This window comes from Hyaena hyaena, unplaced genomic scaffold (assembly GCF_003009895.1).
Source record: "Hyaena hyaena isolate Hyena2069 unplaced genomic scaffold, ASM300989v1 scaffold_1620, whole genome shotgun sequence".
Taxonomy (NCBI): Eukaryota; Metazoa; Chordata; class Mammalia; order Carnivora; family Hyaenidae; genus Hyaena; species Hyaena hyaena.
The window spans coordinates 38,952-57,172 of NW_024082246.1; the positions used below are offsets into that span (position 1 = coordinate 38,952).

At 39.5% G+C, this 18,221-nt stretch overlaps 1 protein-coding gene across 1 annotated transcript in view; it reads left to right on the top strand.

Moving 5' to 3' along the window:
* The first annotated feature begins 1,845 nt into the window (after positions 1-1,845).
* The window catches only part of SHROOM4 (shroom family member 4), a 125,906-nt gene continuing 109,530 nt past the window's right edge, over positions 1,846-18,221 (top strand). The window contains exons 1-2 of the mRNA XM_039224346.1: positions 1,846-1,994; positions 2,292-2,394. Coding sequence (XP_039080277.1) covers positions 1,846-1,994; positions 2,292-2,394 — 252 coding nt within the window. The remainder of the gene's footprint in view (positions 1,995-2,291; positions 2,395-18,221) is intronic.

The following is an 18,221-nucleotide window of genomic DNA, read 5'->3' on the forward strand; positions in this document are numbered from 1 at the left end:
TTTATTTCTTTTGAGAGAGAGAGAGAAGGAGAGAATTTCAAGCAGGCTCTGCACTGTCAGCACAGACCCAGACATGGGGCTTGAACTCATGAACCATGAGATCATGATAGAGCCTAAACCAAGAGTCAGATAGTTACCAGGCTGAGCCACCTAGGTACCTCCTGGAAACTTGGCATTGCTAATAAGCTCCCTGGAGATGCTGTTGCTGGTTCAGGAACAACACTTTTGAGAACCACTGCTTGAATGAATGAATGAATGAATGAATGAATGAATGAATGAAATCCCTTGTGCAAGACCACATTTCTTCCCCACTATAACCCTGGCATTATTTATTATTGGCATTAATATAGTTGAGTGATAATGGGCACCCCCTGTGTAGCATGTGTCTGCTCCTGCTAAATTTTAGAGTTGGGGGATGCTAGGGAGAATATGTACACTACCTCTTTCTCCAACCTACACAGCAAGAATTTGTGCTTGGCTTACAATGATCCTGTTTTTTTCACAGTTCTAACTGATCTTGCCACAGACGAGGAAAGAACCCAGGCCCCAAACCACATGGCACAGTTTTAATTAACTCCCTCCTGTGTCAGGACCCTTAGAAAGAGATAATATGTAGCCATGGAGACCATACATCCCATATTTCCTAGGACAGCTCTGATTTCACATATTCTGTCCTCTTGTCCCCATAAATATAATTGTCAGACCATGTCCTGCTTTTGGGTTCAGAAAAGATTGTTCCCATATGCATGCATGGCCCCAGGGAGCCAAAAGCAAGTCTTTGCTTTCTTTATTGAGATTGTGGGGACCAGGGTAAAAGCGTGGCTCTTGGAAAGGGCTACAGAGCTGTGGTAAATCTAAACATTTGAGATAAGCAACAAGCTGCTTGTTCCTTTTTTTTTTTTTTTTTTTTTTAATGTGTCTCTCAGTGATCCCAGTTAAAGATCCTTGAATGTTACAAATGTGAGATTCGGTCCTGAAAAGGAGGTGATTTGGACCTCTGACTGCCTCTCTTTCTTCCTCTCCCTCCCTACCCCCACTCTCACCACACAGAAATAGCCCAGACAGAAGAGCCACTCCAAAGAAGGAAGTTCCACAGCCTTCATTGGCCGACTGCTCAGCCTAGTATTTACCTACCTTCTCTGGCAGGAAGTTCTTCCTTCTTGCTAACACCAGTTATTCTTGCTAACATCATTGCAATTTCAGTTTATTTTCCCTTACTGTGCTTTCAATTGAAATTAACAACAGCTGGTCCTCACCCTCTATGTTATTTATGTGCATCAAAAGTTCTAGTAAACCATCCTTCCTGGTACCAGGTTTAACCATCCTTGGAGCTCCTTTTTCCTTCCTTCATGTATCTGACTTGCCAACCATTTGATGATCTTTGCCATAGGGAAGCAACTTAGGCAGTTTGGGCCAACAGTGCAGCAAAGTCTAAAGCTTTATTACTTGTGCTAATGGACGTGCTAAATGCTTAGTGGAGACTATTTTTGAGCATGCAATTGTGAACAATTTAAAGTGGACTGTACATGGAACCCATTTCCTCTCCTGGCTCCCCCAACAGGGCCTCCCCTTAGCAGCTGAAATGAGTTAGTGGCAATCAGCGCAGAGTAGGAATCCTGTGGTTTCTGCCCTTCCCTCCTGCTGGTTCAATGGCAGCTAGTCTCTTTAAAATGAGCTTTCTCCTTAGTATGGCCGGTAAATGTGACTTTAGAATCAGATGGGCATGGAGTCTAGGAATCACGTTAGCCGAAAAGTAGGAGGTGCTAATAGCGCTGAAGCTCCATGTGAACTTTAGGAGGGGGACAGGGGTGAACAGGGATCCATGAGTGAAAAATTGGACCCAGCATGTTTGCCATCTACAGGATGTTTGCACCTCAGAGTTGTACATGCCAGATTTGCAACTTTGCAGAGGACTTGTCTGGCTTTCTTGGGGGACTTGGCCTTGGTCCACTGCACCAACGTGGTAAAAGTGATGCCTGCAATCTGTGGCAGAAGTACAGCCTCAGAGCCCATTAAGTTCCTAAAGAGAGGAGGTCACTTGCCCATGTGATGGGATTCTCTTTTGTCTGGTGGGTTACCTGCCTTTGGTGGGATGAGTTCCTGAACTGTTTGCATGCTGTGGGTGGACTGCTATCTTAGGTCATACTGTAGGCCAATCACAGTGAACTAGATCGAGCTGGTGGCCCTGCAGAAGAAAGGGATAGGGCCAACCCCTATTTGTCCTGTTCTCATCTTCTCACTGTTGGCTCCTCCTTTTTAATCAAACCTTAAAATCTCTTCTCTTCATAAAGGCTAGCCAGGCAGTTTGTCTTGGCAAAGCTACAGGAGCAATTTGTGGACCTGCGCATAAGGACGGAAGAAGAAGTGACCAAGAAGAAAAAAAAGTTGGCATTTGTATGAGGGTGTCATTGAAGGCTTCATCAACAGACAAACTCAAGACACAGACAGGAACAGAAATTGTCTTGGGTTGGGGGTGCGGAGAGCAGTTTGATTGAAGCATCAGCTGCCTTGGCACTGAGCCAAGGCAAATTGCCAGAGAACCATTAAACTCTGTGTAATTCCATAGAATTCACAGCAGCCACAGGTAATCAGAATCAGACCTGACAAAACTTCCCTATCATTTAGTGTCCATTAGTGCTAAATGCATATCTACAGTTACTTTTTTAGTCATATCATGGTGGCCATATTTTCCAAACCCCAAATCAGGAAACCTGCCTTGACAAAGAATTTTTCCCCTGACTTGTGAATTTGTTTATATGAAAAGCCTCACAAAGTCATAAACACTAAACTGTGCTTAAACACTGAACAAATGGCCTTTAAGGAAGGAACTATAGTCACATGAAATTGTGTTAGCGCAAACTCTCATTCAGGCATTGGTGAGCCCCCCACTGCCTGCTGCCATACACCTTTTTAGGAGTCTGAGGGAACTGGTTAACTAAGCACTAAATCAAATTAGAATCTGTTTTAAACTCATGGTCTGGATTTGCTCTTAAAATTTTCTGGGATGGTAGATTGAAAGGGCCTGTTGTAATGTCTGTACACAGGAAGGTGGAGTAGATGTTACTTTGAATTCCCAGATGCTGGGAGCAGTTAAGTCTCCCAGTATTCATGGCCTGTTTGTGAGGGCTTGTGTGTGTTTTAAATTAACTTCCTACGGCTGAGAATGTTAAAAACTAAGGAGAATCCTATATAGAGACAAGGTATTGTTACCATGTACCTATGTTTACTTAAAAGCTTCATTCCTCCTATCAAATTAAGAGTCTAACAGTCACCTCTGGGCACTCACCACAAACAGGGGATAGTTAGCTCAAAGGATAATTATTTTAGAATACTCTGAGCCAATAAGAATAATGCTTTTTTTTTTATTTAAATAATTTAAATTTATTTTTTTTTATTTTTTTTTACAAATAGTTTATTGTCAAATTAGTTTCCACATAACACTCAGTGCTCATCCCCACAAGTGTCCTCCTCCATGCCCATCCCTCCTCCCCCCCACATCCATCAGTCCTCAGTTTTTGTCAGCATTCAAGAGTCTCTCATGGTTTGCCTCTCTCCCTTTCCCCCACCATTTCCCCCCTTCTTCTCCCCCTTGGTCCTCTGTTAAGTTCCTCCTAATCCTCCTATACGTGCAAACATATGATATTTGTCCTTCTCTGCCTGACTTATTTCGCTCAGCATAACCCCCTCAAGGTCCATCCATGTTGCTACACATGGCCAGATTTCATTGTTTCTCATTGCCATGTAGTATTCCATGGTATAGATAAACCACATCTTCTTGATCCATTCATCTGTTGATGGACACTTAGGCTCTTTCCATGTTTTAGCTATTGTGGAGAGTGCTGCTATGAACATTGGGGTCCATGTGCTCCTATGCCTCAGCATTTCTGTATCCCTTGGGTAAATTCCTAGCAGTGCTATTGCTGGGTCATAGGGGAGTTCTAGTGTTAGTTTCCTGAGGAACCTCCACACTGTTTTCCAGAGGGGCTGTACCAGTTTACATTCCCACCAACAGTGTAGGAGGGTGCCCGTTTCTCCACATCCTCGCCAGCATCTAGAGTTCTCTGATTTGCTCATTTTAGCCACTCTGACTGGCGTGAGGTGGTATCTCAGTGTGGTTTTGATTTGTATTTCCCTGATGAGGAGGGATGCTGAGCATCATTTCATGTGTCTGTTGGCCATCTGGATGTCCTCTTTGGAGAAGTGTCTGTTCATGTCTTCTGCCCATTTCTTCACTGGGTTGTTTGTTTTTCGGGCGTGGAGTTTGGTGAGTTCCTTGTAGATTCTGGATATTAACCCTTTATCTGATATGTCATTTGCAACTATCTTTTCCCATTCCGTTGGTTGCCTATTAATTTTCTGGGTTGTTTCCTTGGCTGTGCAGAAGCTTTTAATCTTGATGAGGTCCCAACAGTTTATTTTTGCTCTCGATTCCCTTGCTTTTGGGGACGTGTCAAGTAAGAAGTTGCTGCGGTGGAGGTCAAGGAGGTTGTTTCCTGCTTTCTCCTCTAGGGTGTTGATAGTTTCCTGTCTCACGTTCAGGTCCTTTATCCATTTTGAGTTGATTTTTGTGCATGGTGTGAGAAAATGATCTAGTTTCATTCTTCTGCATGTTGCTGTCCAATTCTCCCAACACCATCTGTTAAAAAGGCTGTCTTTTTTCCATTGGATATTCTTTCCTGCTTTGTCAAAGATCAGTTGGCTCTATACTTTTGGGTCCACTTCTGAGTTCTCAATTCTGTTCCATTGGTCTATGTGTCTGTTTTTGTGCCAATACCATACTGTCTTGATGATGACAGCTTTGTAGTAGAGGCTAAAGTCTGGGATGGTGATACCTCCCGTTTTGGTTTTATTTTTCAGTATTACTTTGGCTATTCGGGGTCTTTTGTGGTTCCATACAAATTTTTGGATAGTTTGTTCTAGTTTAATAATAATGCTTTTTAAAAGGCTTGGTGACTTAAATTCCCTCTTTACCCAGAGCTCTTTGCATTGCTAGTTAAGGATCATGAGTAGCAATATACCCATGAAAAGCAAAATGTTTTGTTGCCTCTTCACGGAAGAAAATATCTTAAACCTCATAGATTCTCTATTGTGGGCAAGTCACAGAACATCCATGAACCTCAGTCATATGATCAGTGATGTGAAAATGTTACTTGTTCGGAAGCAGGCAAATGAGTAGGATGACATCCTGAAATTATTTGAATTCTACTTTCAACAAATACTTATTGAGCAACTACTACATAGTTCGATGCAGACATTTGTTTTTATAGGTGCCAGCGATAGAGCTATAAAAAGATGGTTTGTCTTTCCTACTGTAGTGTAAGTATCCTGCCAGAAAGTGAACATATCCAGAAATAAATGAGCTAATGTAAAATGATAAATTCTGTGAAGAAAATAAAACAAGATAATGTGAAGAAAATAAAACAAGATAATGTGAGGAACAATGATGGGGATCAGGGATGGGGAAAGAGAGAAGGTGTCTACTTTATATTGGTGGCCAGGGAAGACCTCTCTATGGAGGTAGCACTTGAGCTGACCCTTGCATGATGAAGTGAGCTATATAAGGACATAGAAAAAGAATGTTCTCAACAGAGAGAACAGCAAATGCAAAGGTCCTAGGTGAAGATGGCTTTGACCTCTCTGAGGAACAGAAAATTCAATATGACTGCAGTGTGTGTAGGAAACGAGGCCAAAAAGGCAGGCATGACCAGACCATGCAGCACTTCTAATCTTCTGCTATTTACATTGTAAGAATCATTCCTTGGTCTCCCTGTCTGATTCAATTAGTGAACATAAGTGCCAGATGTTAATGATAGGGGTGCTTAATGTTTGCCCATAAGAAACCCAGGAAGAGGTGCTGGTGGGGGGTGGGGGAGATGCTGAGACAGACAAAACAAGCTCAGATGCCTGGGGGAGAAATAAGTATGGATGGAGGAGAGTGTGTGCTCAGGAGAGGTGGTTAGGGAAAGCTGCAGGAAGTCAGAGGGAGGAGGGAAGGCTCCAGAGTGACCTTGGCTATGAGGAACATCCTCAGTGCCAAGGTTTGTGGAGTCTGCTGTCAGAAGGTGTCAACCATTACAGGAGAAGGTGCAGGGCTCTGTCTTTGTGTTTAAGATTAGAAAGTGGGGATGAGCAGGGACAGGAGCTAAAAATCTGCCGGCGGGGGGAGTTAGAGGGGGGTGGGCAAAATGGGTGAAGGCTAATGGGAGGTAGAGGCTTTCAGCTCTGGAATGAATAAGACATAGCATAGGGAATATGGCCAATGTTCTTGTAATAGTGTTGTGTGTGTGACAGATGGTAGCTACACTTGTGAGCACAGCATAACATAGATGTTGAATCATGATGTTGTACACCCAAGATCTAATGTAACCAATGTAACATTGTGTGTCAACTATACTCAAATAATAATTTAAAAATCTGCTTCTTTCTTTTCATCCAGCCTTAACCTGTAAAGCAAGCCTGCTACCAGGAGAAAGGCTTCTATACTGCTTTACGCTTATCAATTCCCTAGACCTTGAACTCAAATGCCCACCATGTTCTGCTTCCTTTGCTTCTCAGATGAATCCTAGCATTGCAAAGGGAAATGCACTCTGATGTAAGAGTCTTTCCCCACCACTAACATGCAGACAATTGACTGTATCTTCTCTCCCTTTTTCTTCAACTGTGAAAGCACAGTTTTGTTTCATGTTGTTTGATACATATTGCTGGGCAGGGTAAAAGATAGTATGTCACTTCTCAGTCACCATGTGAACAGGACAGTAGCCTGGAACAGGACAGTGTGATGGCTTATTTGTTCCCATATTTGTAGCACTATGTTAAAACAACAGTAAGTGGGCCAGTTTAATTTAAAATTGGATCTACCCTAGGGTCAGTTAAGCATATTATTGTTATTTCCTTTGTAACATACATGTATACCTTGGTAGGTTATTTCTGTGGGAACTGTTGGCTTTTATATCAGTTATGCAGAAGCATGGGAGGAAATTAAATGTCCCCTTTCCTCCTTCTTAATCTAACATTGTTCAGAGGGCTCAGTGAAGACCAAAGATTAAAACCACTGCTGGAGAAAGGGGGCTTGGGCAAAGGCAAACAATGTTCTGGGAGCAGAATGAAGGGGCCCATCTGTGAAAAATAGAAATCAAACTCCCTCTCCCTTTGTCCACATCTGGTAGAGGGCACATAGGTGCCCAGTAAGCTTGACAAGTGGTTTCCAGACAGTAGAGCAAGCTGAGTGGTTTCCAGAGGCAGCCTTTTTTCCCTTTTCTGAATGGTGTTAGTCCTTTGGTCTTTTTCCAGTCAGAAATGACTAATATTGGATATGTGCACTCTTTATAAACTGTCTTTGGCTTTTTGCATGATGGGTTGTAAATAAATGGCTTCAGGGAACCAGCAATGAGTTATTGAGTCAACCTGGCTTGGGGATGGTTCAGATTCCGGATAGTTAATCACATCGTCTTGGGCTGAAAGGCTGTATCTAACTCATTCTCATTCAGCTGGAAAGTTCAAAAGATTCTTTGGATAAACTTGAATACTTTTAACATCAATAATGGGTTGATGCTGGAGAAATAAAGATTTTGTTAATCCAAGTAGAATTATTTCCATCTATCACTAGTAATCTGTTGGAATTTAATGTCCATTTTTCTTTTAATTGGGGCATTTCTTATATTGGGCATTTCTTACATTGGGGCATTGTACAGTTCATAAATGCCAATAACTTAATATAGCCTATTTCTAGCAGGTTTATATTAGGTGGTATGAAAAAAAAATAAAACCTCTTGTCTTTCCAGTCATGTAGACTTACCCACTAGATTTGCACACCATGCTCTCTTAATACTGGAGGCATCACATGGGCCTTCTGGTTTGTATTTGACTGTTTTAAGCCTATGAGAGGAAGCTTGTATCATGGTTGTATATAGTGAATTCCATTGCTAGCAACCGCCTCTAGAAGTCAGGAACAAAGTCTTTAACACACTACCATAGCATTTCCTCTACTTCCTTGCACCCACCCTCCCTGAATCTCTGCTACATAGCTTTGCAAGGTTCTTTGCTCACTTGTACCACTGAAATGCAGAGTTTATTAGACAGACAAGTTCATAGGTAATCTAATAGGAGGCAATAATGATTGATGACTGAAGAAGAAATAGTTGCCTATATGGCCTTGGCCTCACCAGAAGCTCTACTTCTCAGAGTGAATATTAGGAATTCTGAGGACCACAAGAAAAAGAGACATATCTGGGATAGACAGGCAGAGCAGAAGTAGATGGCTCCTAGATAAGATAAAGGATTGGTTCCATTTTTATGATATATCAAGATAGAAATGGGTTGGTGATTTAAAAAAAAAAACTTTTTATGGTAACCAGTTGGCAGATTAAAAAAAATGAAGTGTTTGTCTTCATTTTCATTTCCTACTGAAATCATTCACCTTATGAACACTGTCTCAAAGCAGAGAGGAATGATGGGGACATTCACAAATTATAGCCCTATCCTGAAGGATTACCCTTTAAAGTGAAATGCTTTGCCTTGATTAAAGCTAAGAGTATGTGATCAGCTATGAGTGGCTGATTGTTGATCCCTACCTTAGAAATATAATCTGTAGTCTAGTGGTCTTTATTTTAAAAATTCTTAAGGAATAACATATATATAGTAAAATGCACAAATCTCAATGATTTTTAGATATGTATAGTTCCAGGTAATCAGCACACAGATCAACCTGTGAAACATTCCAGTACCACTGAAAATAATGTTCATGTGCCTTCACAGTCAGAACACCCACTCCAGAGGTAGCCAATATTCTGAGTTTTATCAACATAGATTAGCCTTTTCTGTTCTTGACCTATATCTGAAATGGAATTACACAGTATATATTTTTGTAGTCTACTCTCTTTTACTCAGCATAATATTTTTGAGATTCATCCATTTTTTGCATGTATCAATAGCTTGTTCTTATTCCAGTGTAGTGTATAATTTTGTGTATGTATGGGTATTTTTAAAGTTTTAATTTTAATTCCAGTTAAGATATAATGTTCTATTAGTTTCAGGAGTACAATATAGTGATTCGACACTTTCCTACAACACCCTGCCCTTATCACTACAGGTGTGCTCATTAACCTCATCACCTATTTAACCTATCCTTCCATCCCTGCCCCTCTGGTACCCATCAGTTTGTTCTCTGTAATGAGTCTATTTCTTGATTTCTGTCTCTCTTCTCTTTTCCCCTTTGCTCATTTGTTTCGTTTCCTAAATTCCACATATGAGTGAAATCATAGAAGTGCATATATCCCTTTGAATTAGTGTTCTTGTATTCTTTGGGTAAATACCCCCATAGTGCCATTGCTGGATCATAAAGTAGTTCTATTCTTAATGTTTTGAAGAGTCTGCACACTGTTTTCCAGAGTGGCTGCACCAGTTTGCATTCCCACCAACAGTGCAAGAGAGTTCTTTTTCTCCACATCTTTGACAGTACCTGTTGTTTCTTGTGTTGTTGATTTTAGCTCTTCTGACAGGTGTAAAGTGATATCTCATTGTAGTTTTGATTTATATTTCCCTCATGCAAAGTGACAATGAACATCTTTTCATGTGTCTGTTTGCCATCTGAATGTCTTCTTTGGGAAGTGTCTGTTCATGTCTTTAGCCCATTTCTTCACTGGATTTTTTGGGGGGAGGTGTTGGGTTTGATAAGTTCTTTATAGATTTTGGATACCAACCCTTTATCTGATATGTCATTTGCAAATATCTTCTCCCATTAGGTCAGTTGCCCTTTAATTTTGTTGATTGTTTCCTTCGCTGTGCAGAAGCTTTTTATTTTGATGAAGTCCCAATAGTTCACTTTTGCTTTTGTTTCCCTTGCCTCTGGAGATGAGTTGAAGTAAGAAGTTGCTGCAGCCAAGGTCAAAGAGGTTCTTGCCTGCTTTCTCCTGTAGGATTTTGATGGTTTCCTGTCTCACATTTAGGTCTTTCATCCATTTTGAGTTTATTTTTGTGTATGGTGTAAGAAAGTAATCCAGGTTCATTTTTCCACATGTTGCTGTCCAGTTTTCTCAGCACCATTTGCTGAAAGAGACTGTCTTTATTCCATTGAATATTCTTTCCTGCTAAAGACATGAACAGACACTTCTCCAATGAAGAACGAAGACATCCAGATGGCCAACAGACACATGAAACGATGTTCATTGATGGATTTTGATGGTTTCCTGTCTCACATTTAGGTGTTTCATCCATTTTGAATTTATTTTTGTGTATGGTGTAAGAAAGTGGTACAGTTCCATTATTTTGCATGCTGCTGTCCAGTTTTCCAAAGACCATATGTTGAGGAGACTTTTTCCCACTGTCTTTTCCATTCTTTCATAACTTGTCAATGATTAATTGTCCACATAGTTGTGGGTCTATTTGCCAATTTTTTTTTTGCCAGTACCATACGGTCTTTTTAAAATATTTATTTTATTTTATTTTATATTAGAGAGAGAGAGAGAGAGAGAATTTTAAGCAGGCTCCATGCTCAGCATGGTGCCCAATGTGGGGCTCAATCTCACAATCCTGGGATCATGACCTGAGGTGAAATCAAGAGTCGGATGCTCAACTGACTCAGCCACCCAGGCGCCCTCAGTACCACACTGTCATAATCACTACCTTTGTAATAAAACTCGAAGTCTGGAATTGTAATGCCTCCAGCTTTGCTTTTCTTTTTCAAGGTTGCTTTGCCTATTCAGGGTCTTTTTGTCGTTTCACACAAATTTCAAGATTGTTTCTTCTAGTTCTGTGAAAAATGCTGATGGTATCTTGATTGGGATTGCATTAAATGTGTAGATTGCTTTGGGTAGTATAAATGTCTTTTTGTAAAAATATTTATTTAGTTTTGAGAGAGCACAAGCAGGGGAAGGGCAGGTGGGGGGACAGAGGATCTGAAGAGGGCTATGTGCTGACAGGCTGACAGCAGCGAGCCTGATGCAGGGCTCAAATTCATGAGAACCGTAATATCATGACCTGAGCCAAAGTCAGACACTCAACTGACTGAGCCATGGGTAGTATAGACATCTTAACAATATTTGTTCTTCCAATCCATGAACTTGGAATGTTTTTCCCCTTCTTTGTGTCCTCTTCAATTTCTTTCATGAGTGTTTTATGGTTTTCAGAGTACAGGTCTTTCACCTCATTGGTTAAGTTTATTCCTAGGTATCTTATTATTTTTGGTGCAATTATAAATGAGATTGTTTTCTTAATTTGTCTATATGCTGCTTCACTTTGGTGTTTAGAAATGCAAGAGATTTCTGTGTATTGATTTTGTATCCTGTTACTTTACTGAATTAATTTATCATTTCTAGCAGTTTTTTGGTGGAGTGTTTCAGGTTTTCTATATAGAATATCATGTCATCTGCAAATAATGAAAGTTGTACTTTTTCTTTAATGATTTGTATTCTGTTTATTTCCTTTTGCACTTTGACTGCTATGGCTAGGACTTCCAGTACTATGTATGTTCAATAAAGGTAAGAGTAGACATCCTTGTTCCTGACCTTGTGGAAAAGCTCTCAGTTTTTTCTCATTAAGGATGATGTTAGCTGTGGGGTTTTCATGTATGACCTTTATTATGTTGAGGTATGTCCCCTCTAAACCTACTTTGTTAAGTTTTTTTTTTTTTTAATCATGAATGGATGTTGTACTTTGTCCAATGCTTTTTCTGTGTCTATTGAAGTGATCATGTATGATTCTTATCCTTTCTCTTGTTGAGTAGATGTATCATGTTGATTGATTTGTGAATATTTAACCACACTTGCAACCCAGAAACAAATCCCACTTGATTGTGGTGAATGATTTCTGGAATGTATTATTGAATTAGGTTTGCTAGTATTTTGTTGAGGATATTTACAGCCATGTTAATCAGGGATATTGGCCTGCAGTTCTCTTTTTTAGTGTTGTCTTTATCTGGTTTTGGTATCAAGCTAATCCTGGCCTCATAGAATGTATTTGGAAGTTTTCCTTGCTTTTCTGTTTTTTGGAATAGTTTGAGAAAAATAGGTATTAACTCTTCTTTAAATATTTGGCAGAATTTGTCTGTGAAGCCATCTGGTCCTGGACTTTTTGTTTGTTGGGAGTTTTTTGATTACTGCTTTAATTTCTTGGCTGGTTATCAGTCTGTTCAAATTTCCTATTTCTTCTTGTTTCCATTTTGGTAGTCTATGTTTCTAGGAATTTATCCACTTATTCTAGGTTGTCCAATTTTTTGGCATATAGTTTTTCATAATATTCTCTTATGATTGTATTTCTGTGGTGTTTGTTGTTATTTCTCCTCTCTCTTTTCTAATTTTATTTATTTGAATCCTTTCTCTTTTTTCCTTTGTAAGTCTTGATAGCGGTTTATCAATTTTGTTAATTTTTTCAGAGAACCAGCTCTGGTTTCATTGATTTGTTCTATTGTTTTGTTGTTGTTGTTGTTGTTTTTAGTTTCTGTATTATTTATTTCTGCTCTAATCTTTATTATCTCCTTCCTTCTTCTGGTTTTAGGTTTTGTTTGTTGTTCTTTAGGATCTTTTAGGTATAAGGTTAGGTTGTTCGTTTGAGATTTTTCTTGCTTCTTGAGATAGGCCTGTATTGCTATAAACTTCCATTTTAGAATTGCTTTTGCTGCATCCCAGAAGTTTTGGACCATTTTATTTTCATTTTAATTTATTTCCATGTACTTTTTAATTTTTTCTTGGATTTACCATTGACTCGTTCATTGTTTAGTAGGATGTTGCTTATGTGTGGTCTTTCCAGATTTTTTCTTGTGGTCGACTTCTAGGTTTGACACTGTAGTGTTGTGGTCAAAAAAGGTGCATGGTATGATTTCAGTCTTTTTGTATTTGTTGGGGCTGGTTTTGCAGGCTGAAGTGTGATCTATTCTGGAGAATGTTCCATGTGCACTTGAAAAGAATATGTATTCTGCTTTTTTAGGATGGAATATTCAGAATATATCTGTTAAGTTCATCTGTTCCCATGTGTCATTCAAAGCTATAGTTTCTTTGTAGATATTCTTTTTAGATGATCTGTTCATTGATGAACATCAGGTGTTAAAGTTCTCTAATGTTATTATATCAATTAGTTCCTTTATGTTTGTTACTGTTTTTATCTGTTTGGGTGCTTTGTATTGGGTGCATAAATATTTGCAATTGTTACATCTTGTTGTATTGTCTCCTTTCTGATTATATAGTGTTCTTTGTCTCATGTTACAGTCTTTGTTTTAAAGTCTATTCTGTGTGATACAAGTATTGTGACTCTTTCTTTTAACATAAATTTGCAAAATAGATGTTTCTCCATCCCCTCATTTTCAATCTGCATGTCTTTAGGTCTAAAATGAGTCTCTTGTAAGCAACATATAGATGGGCCCTTTTCAAAATCCATTCTGATACCCTATGTTTTTGATTGGCCCATTTGGTCCATTTACATTCAAAGTAATCATTGATAGATGTATATTTATTGCCATTTTATTACTTGTTTTGTGGTTATTTCTGAACTTTTCCTCTGCCTTTTGTTTCTCTCCTTCATGATTTGCTGATTTTCTTTAGTGATATCTCTGGATTTCTTTCTCTTTATTCTTTGCATGTTTAGTAGTGGTTTTTGATATATGATTACCATTAGGTTTTTATATAACCTTTTATGCATATAGAAGACTATATTAATTTGATGGTGATTTAAGTTTGAACTCATTCTTTTCTCCTCTCATTCCCACATTTTAGATATATGTTACTATATTGTATATCCATTTTTGTGATGTCCTTGATTGTTTTTTACAGAAATATTCATTTTAAAATGTTTTAATGTTTATTTTTGAGAGAGAGAGACAGAGTGTGAACAGGGGAGGGACAGAGAGAGAGGGAGACACAGAATCTGAAGCAGGATCCAGGCTCCAAGCACAGAGCCAGAGGGGCTTGAACTCATGAACTATGAGATCATGACTTAGCTGAAGTCAGAGGCTTAACCGACTGAGCCACCTAGGTGGCCGAGAAATATTCATTTTTGATGCTTTTGTGTTTCTTACCTCTATAGTGTCATTTTTGGTTTCTTCTTTCCACCCAGATCCCGTTTAATACTTGTTGGGCTGGTTTAGTGGTCAAAAACTCCTTTAGTTTTTGTTTTCTGGAAAACTCTTTATCTCTCCTTCTATTCTGAATGACAGCCTTGTTGGATAGTGTATTCTTGGCTGCAGATTTTTCCCACTCAGCACTTTGAATATATCATGCCACTCCCTTCTGGCTTGCCAAGTTTCTGTTGAAAAATTTCCTGCTAGACTTATAGGCTTTCCCTTGTAAGTTAGTGACTTCTTTTCTCTTGCTGCTTTTAAGATTTTTTCTTTATCACTATATTTTGCCAATTTAATTACAGTACATCTAGGTGTTGGCCTTCTTTTATTGGTTTGGATAGGAATTCTCTGTGCCACCTGGATCTGGATGTCTGTTTCCTTCCCTGGATTACAGTTTTCAACTAGTGTTTCTTCCAATAAATTTTCTGCCTCCTTTTCTCTCTCTTCTTCTTCTGAGATTCCTATAATATGAATGCTATTACCTTTGGTGGAGTTACTGAGTTCCCTGAGTCTACTTTTCTTTTGTGTAATTCTTTCTTCTCTCTTTTCAAGTTGATTGCTTTCCATTACTCTGGCTTCTAGGTCACTAATCCATTCCTTGCTTCTTCTACCTTGCTATTCATTCCATCAAGCATGTCTCTCTTTTTGTTTATTGAGTCCTTTATGTCTGCTATATTATTCCTTATCTCCGTGTTAAGGGTCTCTCTCATGTCTTCCACTCTTTTCTCAGGTCCAGTGAGTATCCTTATGATCATTGCTTTAAAGTCTCTATAAGGCATGGTACTTATATCTGTATCCCTCAGATCTCTGGTCATTGCCTTGTCCTGTTCTTTCATTTGGGATAATTTTCTCTGTCTCCTCATTTGTCTGCCTCTATGTGTCTGTTTCTGTGTGTTAAGAATGTTGACTGTGTCTTCTGCCTTTAAAGTATTGACTTCATGAAGAGGAGGGCCTGGAATGCTGTACATTGCAGCATCCTCTGTTCACCAATACTTGGCACTTAAGGAGAGTATCCTGTGTGTTGCTTACACCCTGGTGTTTTTCCAAGTCCCTTTTCCTTTCAGTGCAGTTGTCTGCACTGACTCTCTACCAGTTGTGGTGCCTTGCTGTCTGTGGTTTTAGTGGGACCTTGGCAGGCCAGCTCTAAGAGAGTGTGCCCTCCTGGCAACTTGGGAGCATGGCAACTACCCAGGTACCCTTAAATTACTTTGGATAAAGGTAAACATAAACAGAAGTTCAAATATCTCCCCTTTCAGTAGATTATCTTGTGCATAACCTGGGGCATATACACCCTACTCTGGAGATCATTGTTCTGAACCACCAAAGGCTGACTTTTTTGATGAACACTGATAATATTGTTAATGTCAGCAAAAGACTTCAGTGTAAATAAGTAGCTAGAGTGGACAAAGTGTGACCAGGACCTCAATGAGCATATCTGCTGATAATATAAGAAACCCTGAGCTTACTCTTGCACAGTGATGGTGGTTTTCCTTTACTTGATTCATGGAGACAGCAGGATGATCTGACTTGGTAGGAGTAAAGACAAACTTGCTTTTGGTTGCTGATGTAGGATGCAATGCTTTTGAATCTACTCCTTTCTTCATTACCAAATTCCTAGAACTGAGCTTGGCTCTGGACTGACTGACTTTTTGGCAAAGATACTTAGAATTTGACTTGGGCTAATCCCTAGGGAAATTTAATGATTCAGAGCTTAGAGAACCTTTGTTGTAAGGATTAGTTAACTAGATGGTGATTAAGCATCTGGGAGGAAGGCACTGTCTGTAAGGATAGGTTATGCTGTGTGGCATAGCATAGTTCCATTGGTCCAAGGTCAGAGGAGATCCTGGGCTTGATCTACAGAACTTTACACTCTTGGAGCAGCCCTGTGTAGGATTTGGGCATCTGCTTCTGAGCTAGGAGAGGGGAAAAAAATCTCCTCACTTGGTGTCCACCTCCTCAATCTATCTGCATACAGGGATTACCACATAGAACCAGGCCCACTTGTACCTTTGTAATTGGTGGTTGCTTCTGAATTCTCGTTTAAGAGACAGGTTTTGTTTTCTGATTTTCCTTTGGGAAAAGTAAGGAAGATGAGGAAAAGCAGAGTTTCTTGTTGTTCCAATCTAGACTACTTTGGAAATTTGACAGAGACTTAGAACGAAGAGAGTTTCTTTGAAAGAGGAGTTAGGGCAGCCAGTATATCCACAGCCTGACATCAGAGTGTTGAAAGCCATGGCAAAGAGATTACTTTGGAAGCCTCTGTCTTCCATGCTCAGGGCACTCTGATGAATCTTTCCTAGCATGATCAAATTCTAAGGGATACCAATACAGGAGAGAGGGCAGATCAGGAAACAGATAGCTCAAGATTTCAAACTAAGTTTCAGAATAAGCATGGATTTTGTATATTATTTGATAATCTTAATAGTTAAAATTCTTTTTTTTTAATGTTTCTTTATTTTTGAGAGAGAGAGAATGAACACGAGAAGGGCAGAGAGAGGGAGACACAGAATCAGAAGCAGGCTCCAGGCTCTGAGCTGTCAGCAGAGAGACTGATGTGGGGCTTGAACTCACAAACCATGAGATCATGACCTGAGTGGAAGTTGAATGCTTAACCGACTGAGCTACCCAGGCGCCCCAAAATCTCTTAAATCCACCTTTTCTTCCCCTTTCTACACGATCTCTCAGTTGATTGCTCAGAAAAGTCTGAATTACTGAAGGGTTACTGAAGTTACTTAGACGTTACTTTAGATACTGAAGTGTCTAAAGTGTTACTAAAAAACTTGAAAATCTTTCATTTTTTCTTTCTTTTTTTTTTAAATGTTTTATTTATTTCTAGGAGAGAGATAGAGAGAGACAGCGTGAGCAGGGGAGGGTCAGAGAGAGAGGGAGTCACAGACTGAAACAGGCTCCAGGCTCTGAGCTGGCAGTCAGCACAGAGCCCGACGCGGGGCTCGAACCCACGAACCGCGAGATCATGACCTAAGCGAAAGTCGGACGCTCAACCGACTAAGCCACCCAGGCGCCCCAAAAACTTGAAAATCTTTCAAAGAGTGTTAATAAGACATTCAGAGGAGGTTCCATTTTTTTTAAGCAGTACAACCACTATTCCAGGTGGATCTTTTCTGTCTATTTGCAAAAAAATAAACCAATGTAACAATTGACTATGTTAAGCTATGTTTCACATAGTTAAGCAATTAAATACATTGTTTGCCTTCTTAGACTATAAACAAGCTGGTGGAGGTAGGAGTGTGGGTTGGTAATTTAGCCAGAAGCTCCTAGAACTGGCAAGGAAAGTTTCAGTCAATGCCTATTTTTTCCAATAAATTTCGTGTAGTAGGCTGAGGTATTCACAGTCATGCCATTGATTTTTTAGTGCTGCTTTTACACTATTATAGTAAGCATTCAATATCTGTTGGTTATTGTTACAGATGATGTTTCTCTTACTGAACACATTTTTAAAGATAAACCTTATTTAACTTATTTTTCCTTCACTCTCTTCTATCTCCTAAATTTATTCAAAAGCCCTAAGCAAGTACCTGCTAGAATGTGACTAAATAAAAGCTACTACTAAAAAGCCAGTAAGTGTTGCTAAGTCTATTTTTCTTTGCCTTGACTCCCAAGGGGCCAGCTTGTCACTTTGTTGACAGGTATCAGAGCACTTCATGCTTCACTGGAGATGCATCAAAAATTTCCAAATTGCCAGCTCATTAGCACAAAATGGGGCTTCTTTCAGGAATCTCTTTCTCTCAGTGCCCCAACTGTGCTTTTCAAAGTGTTCCAATCTTGGTGGCCAGCTCTGAAACAATGAGTAAAGACCACAGGGAAATGAGAGATGGATGTTAATTAGTCAGTCTTAATGGAGTGAAACATGGGTGAAGGCAAAGTACAATGGGGTGAAAAGCTGGGATTATCTGTGCTAGCAGAAAGATAATGCATAATTTTGTTAACTGTTCACAGGTCACTGAATGCCAGAGTTCCAAGTTCCTCAGAGATCATCTAGTTAGACCCCCCCTATGTTTTACCAGTAAGGGTAAAAGAAACCATAAGAGAGGAAAGGGACTTGTATAAGGTCATTCAGCTCTTCCCATTTTTCCATATACCGGCTGACTTTTGGTTATATGACCTTTATGAAATCCATTTTCAATTACTTGGGCCACTCACTGGTAGCCCAGCAATT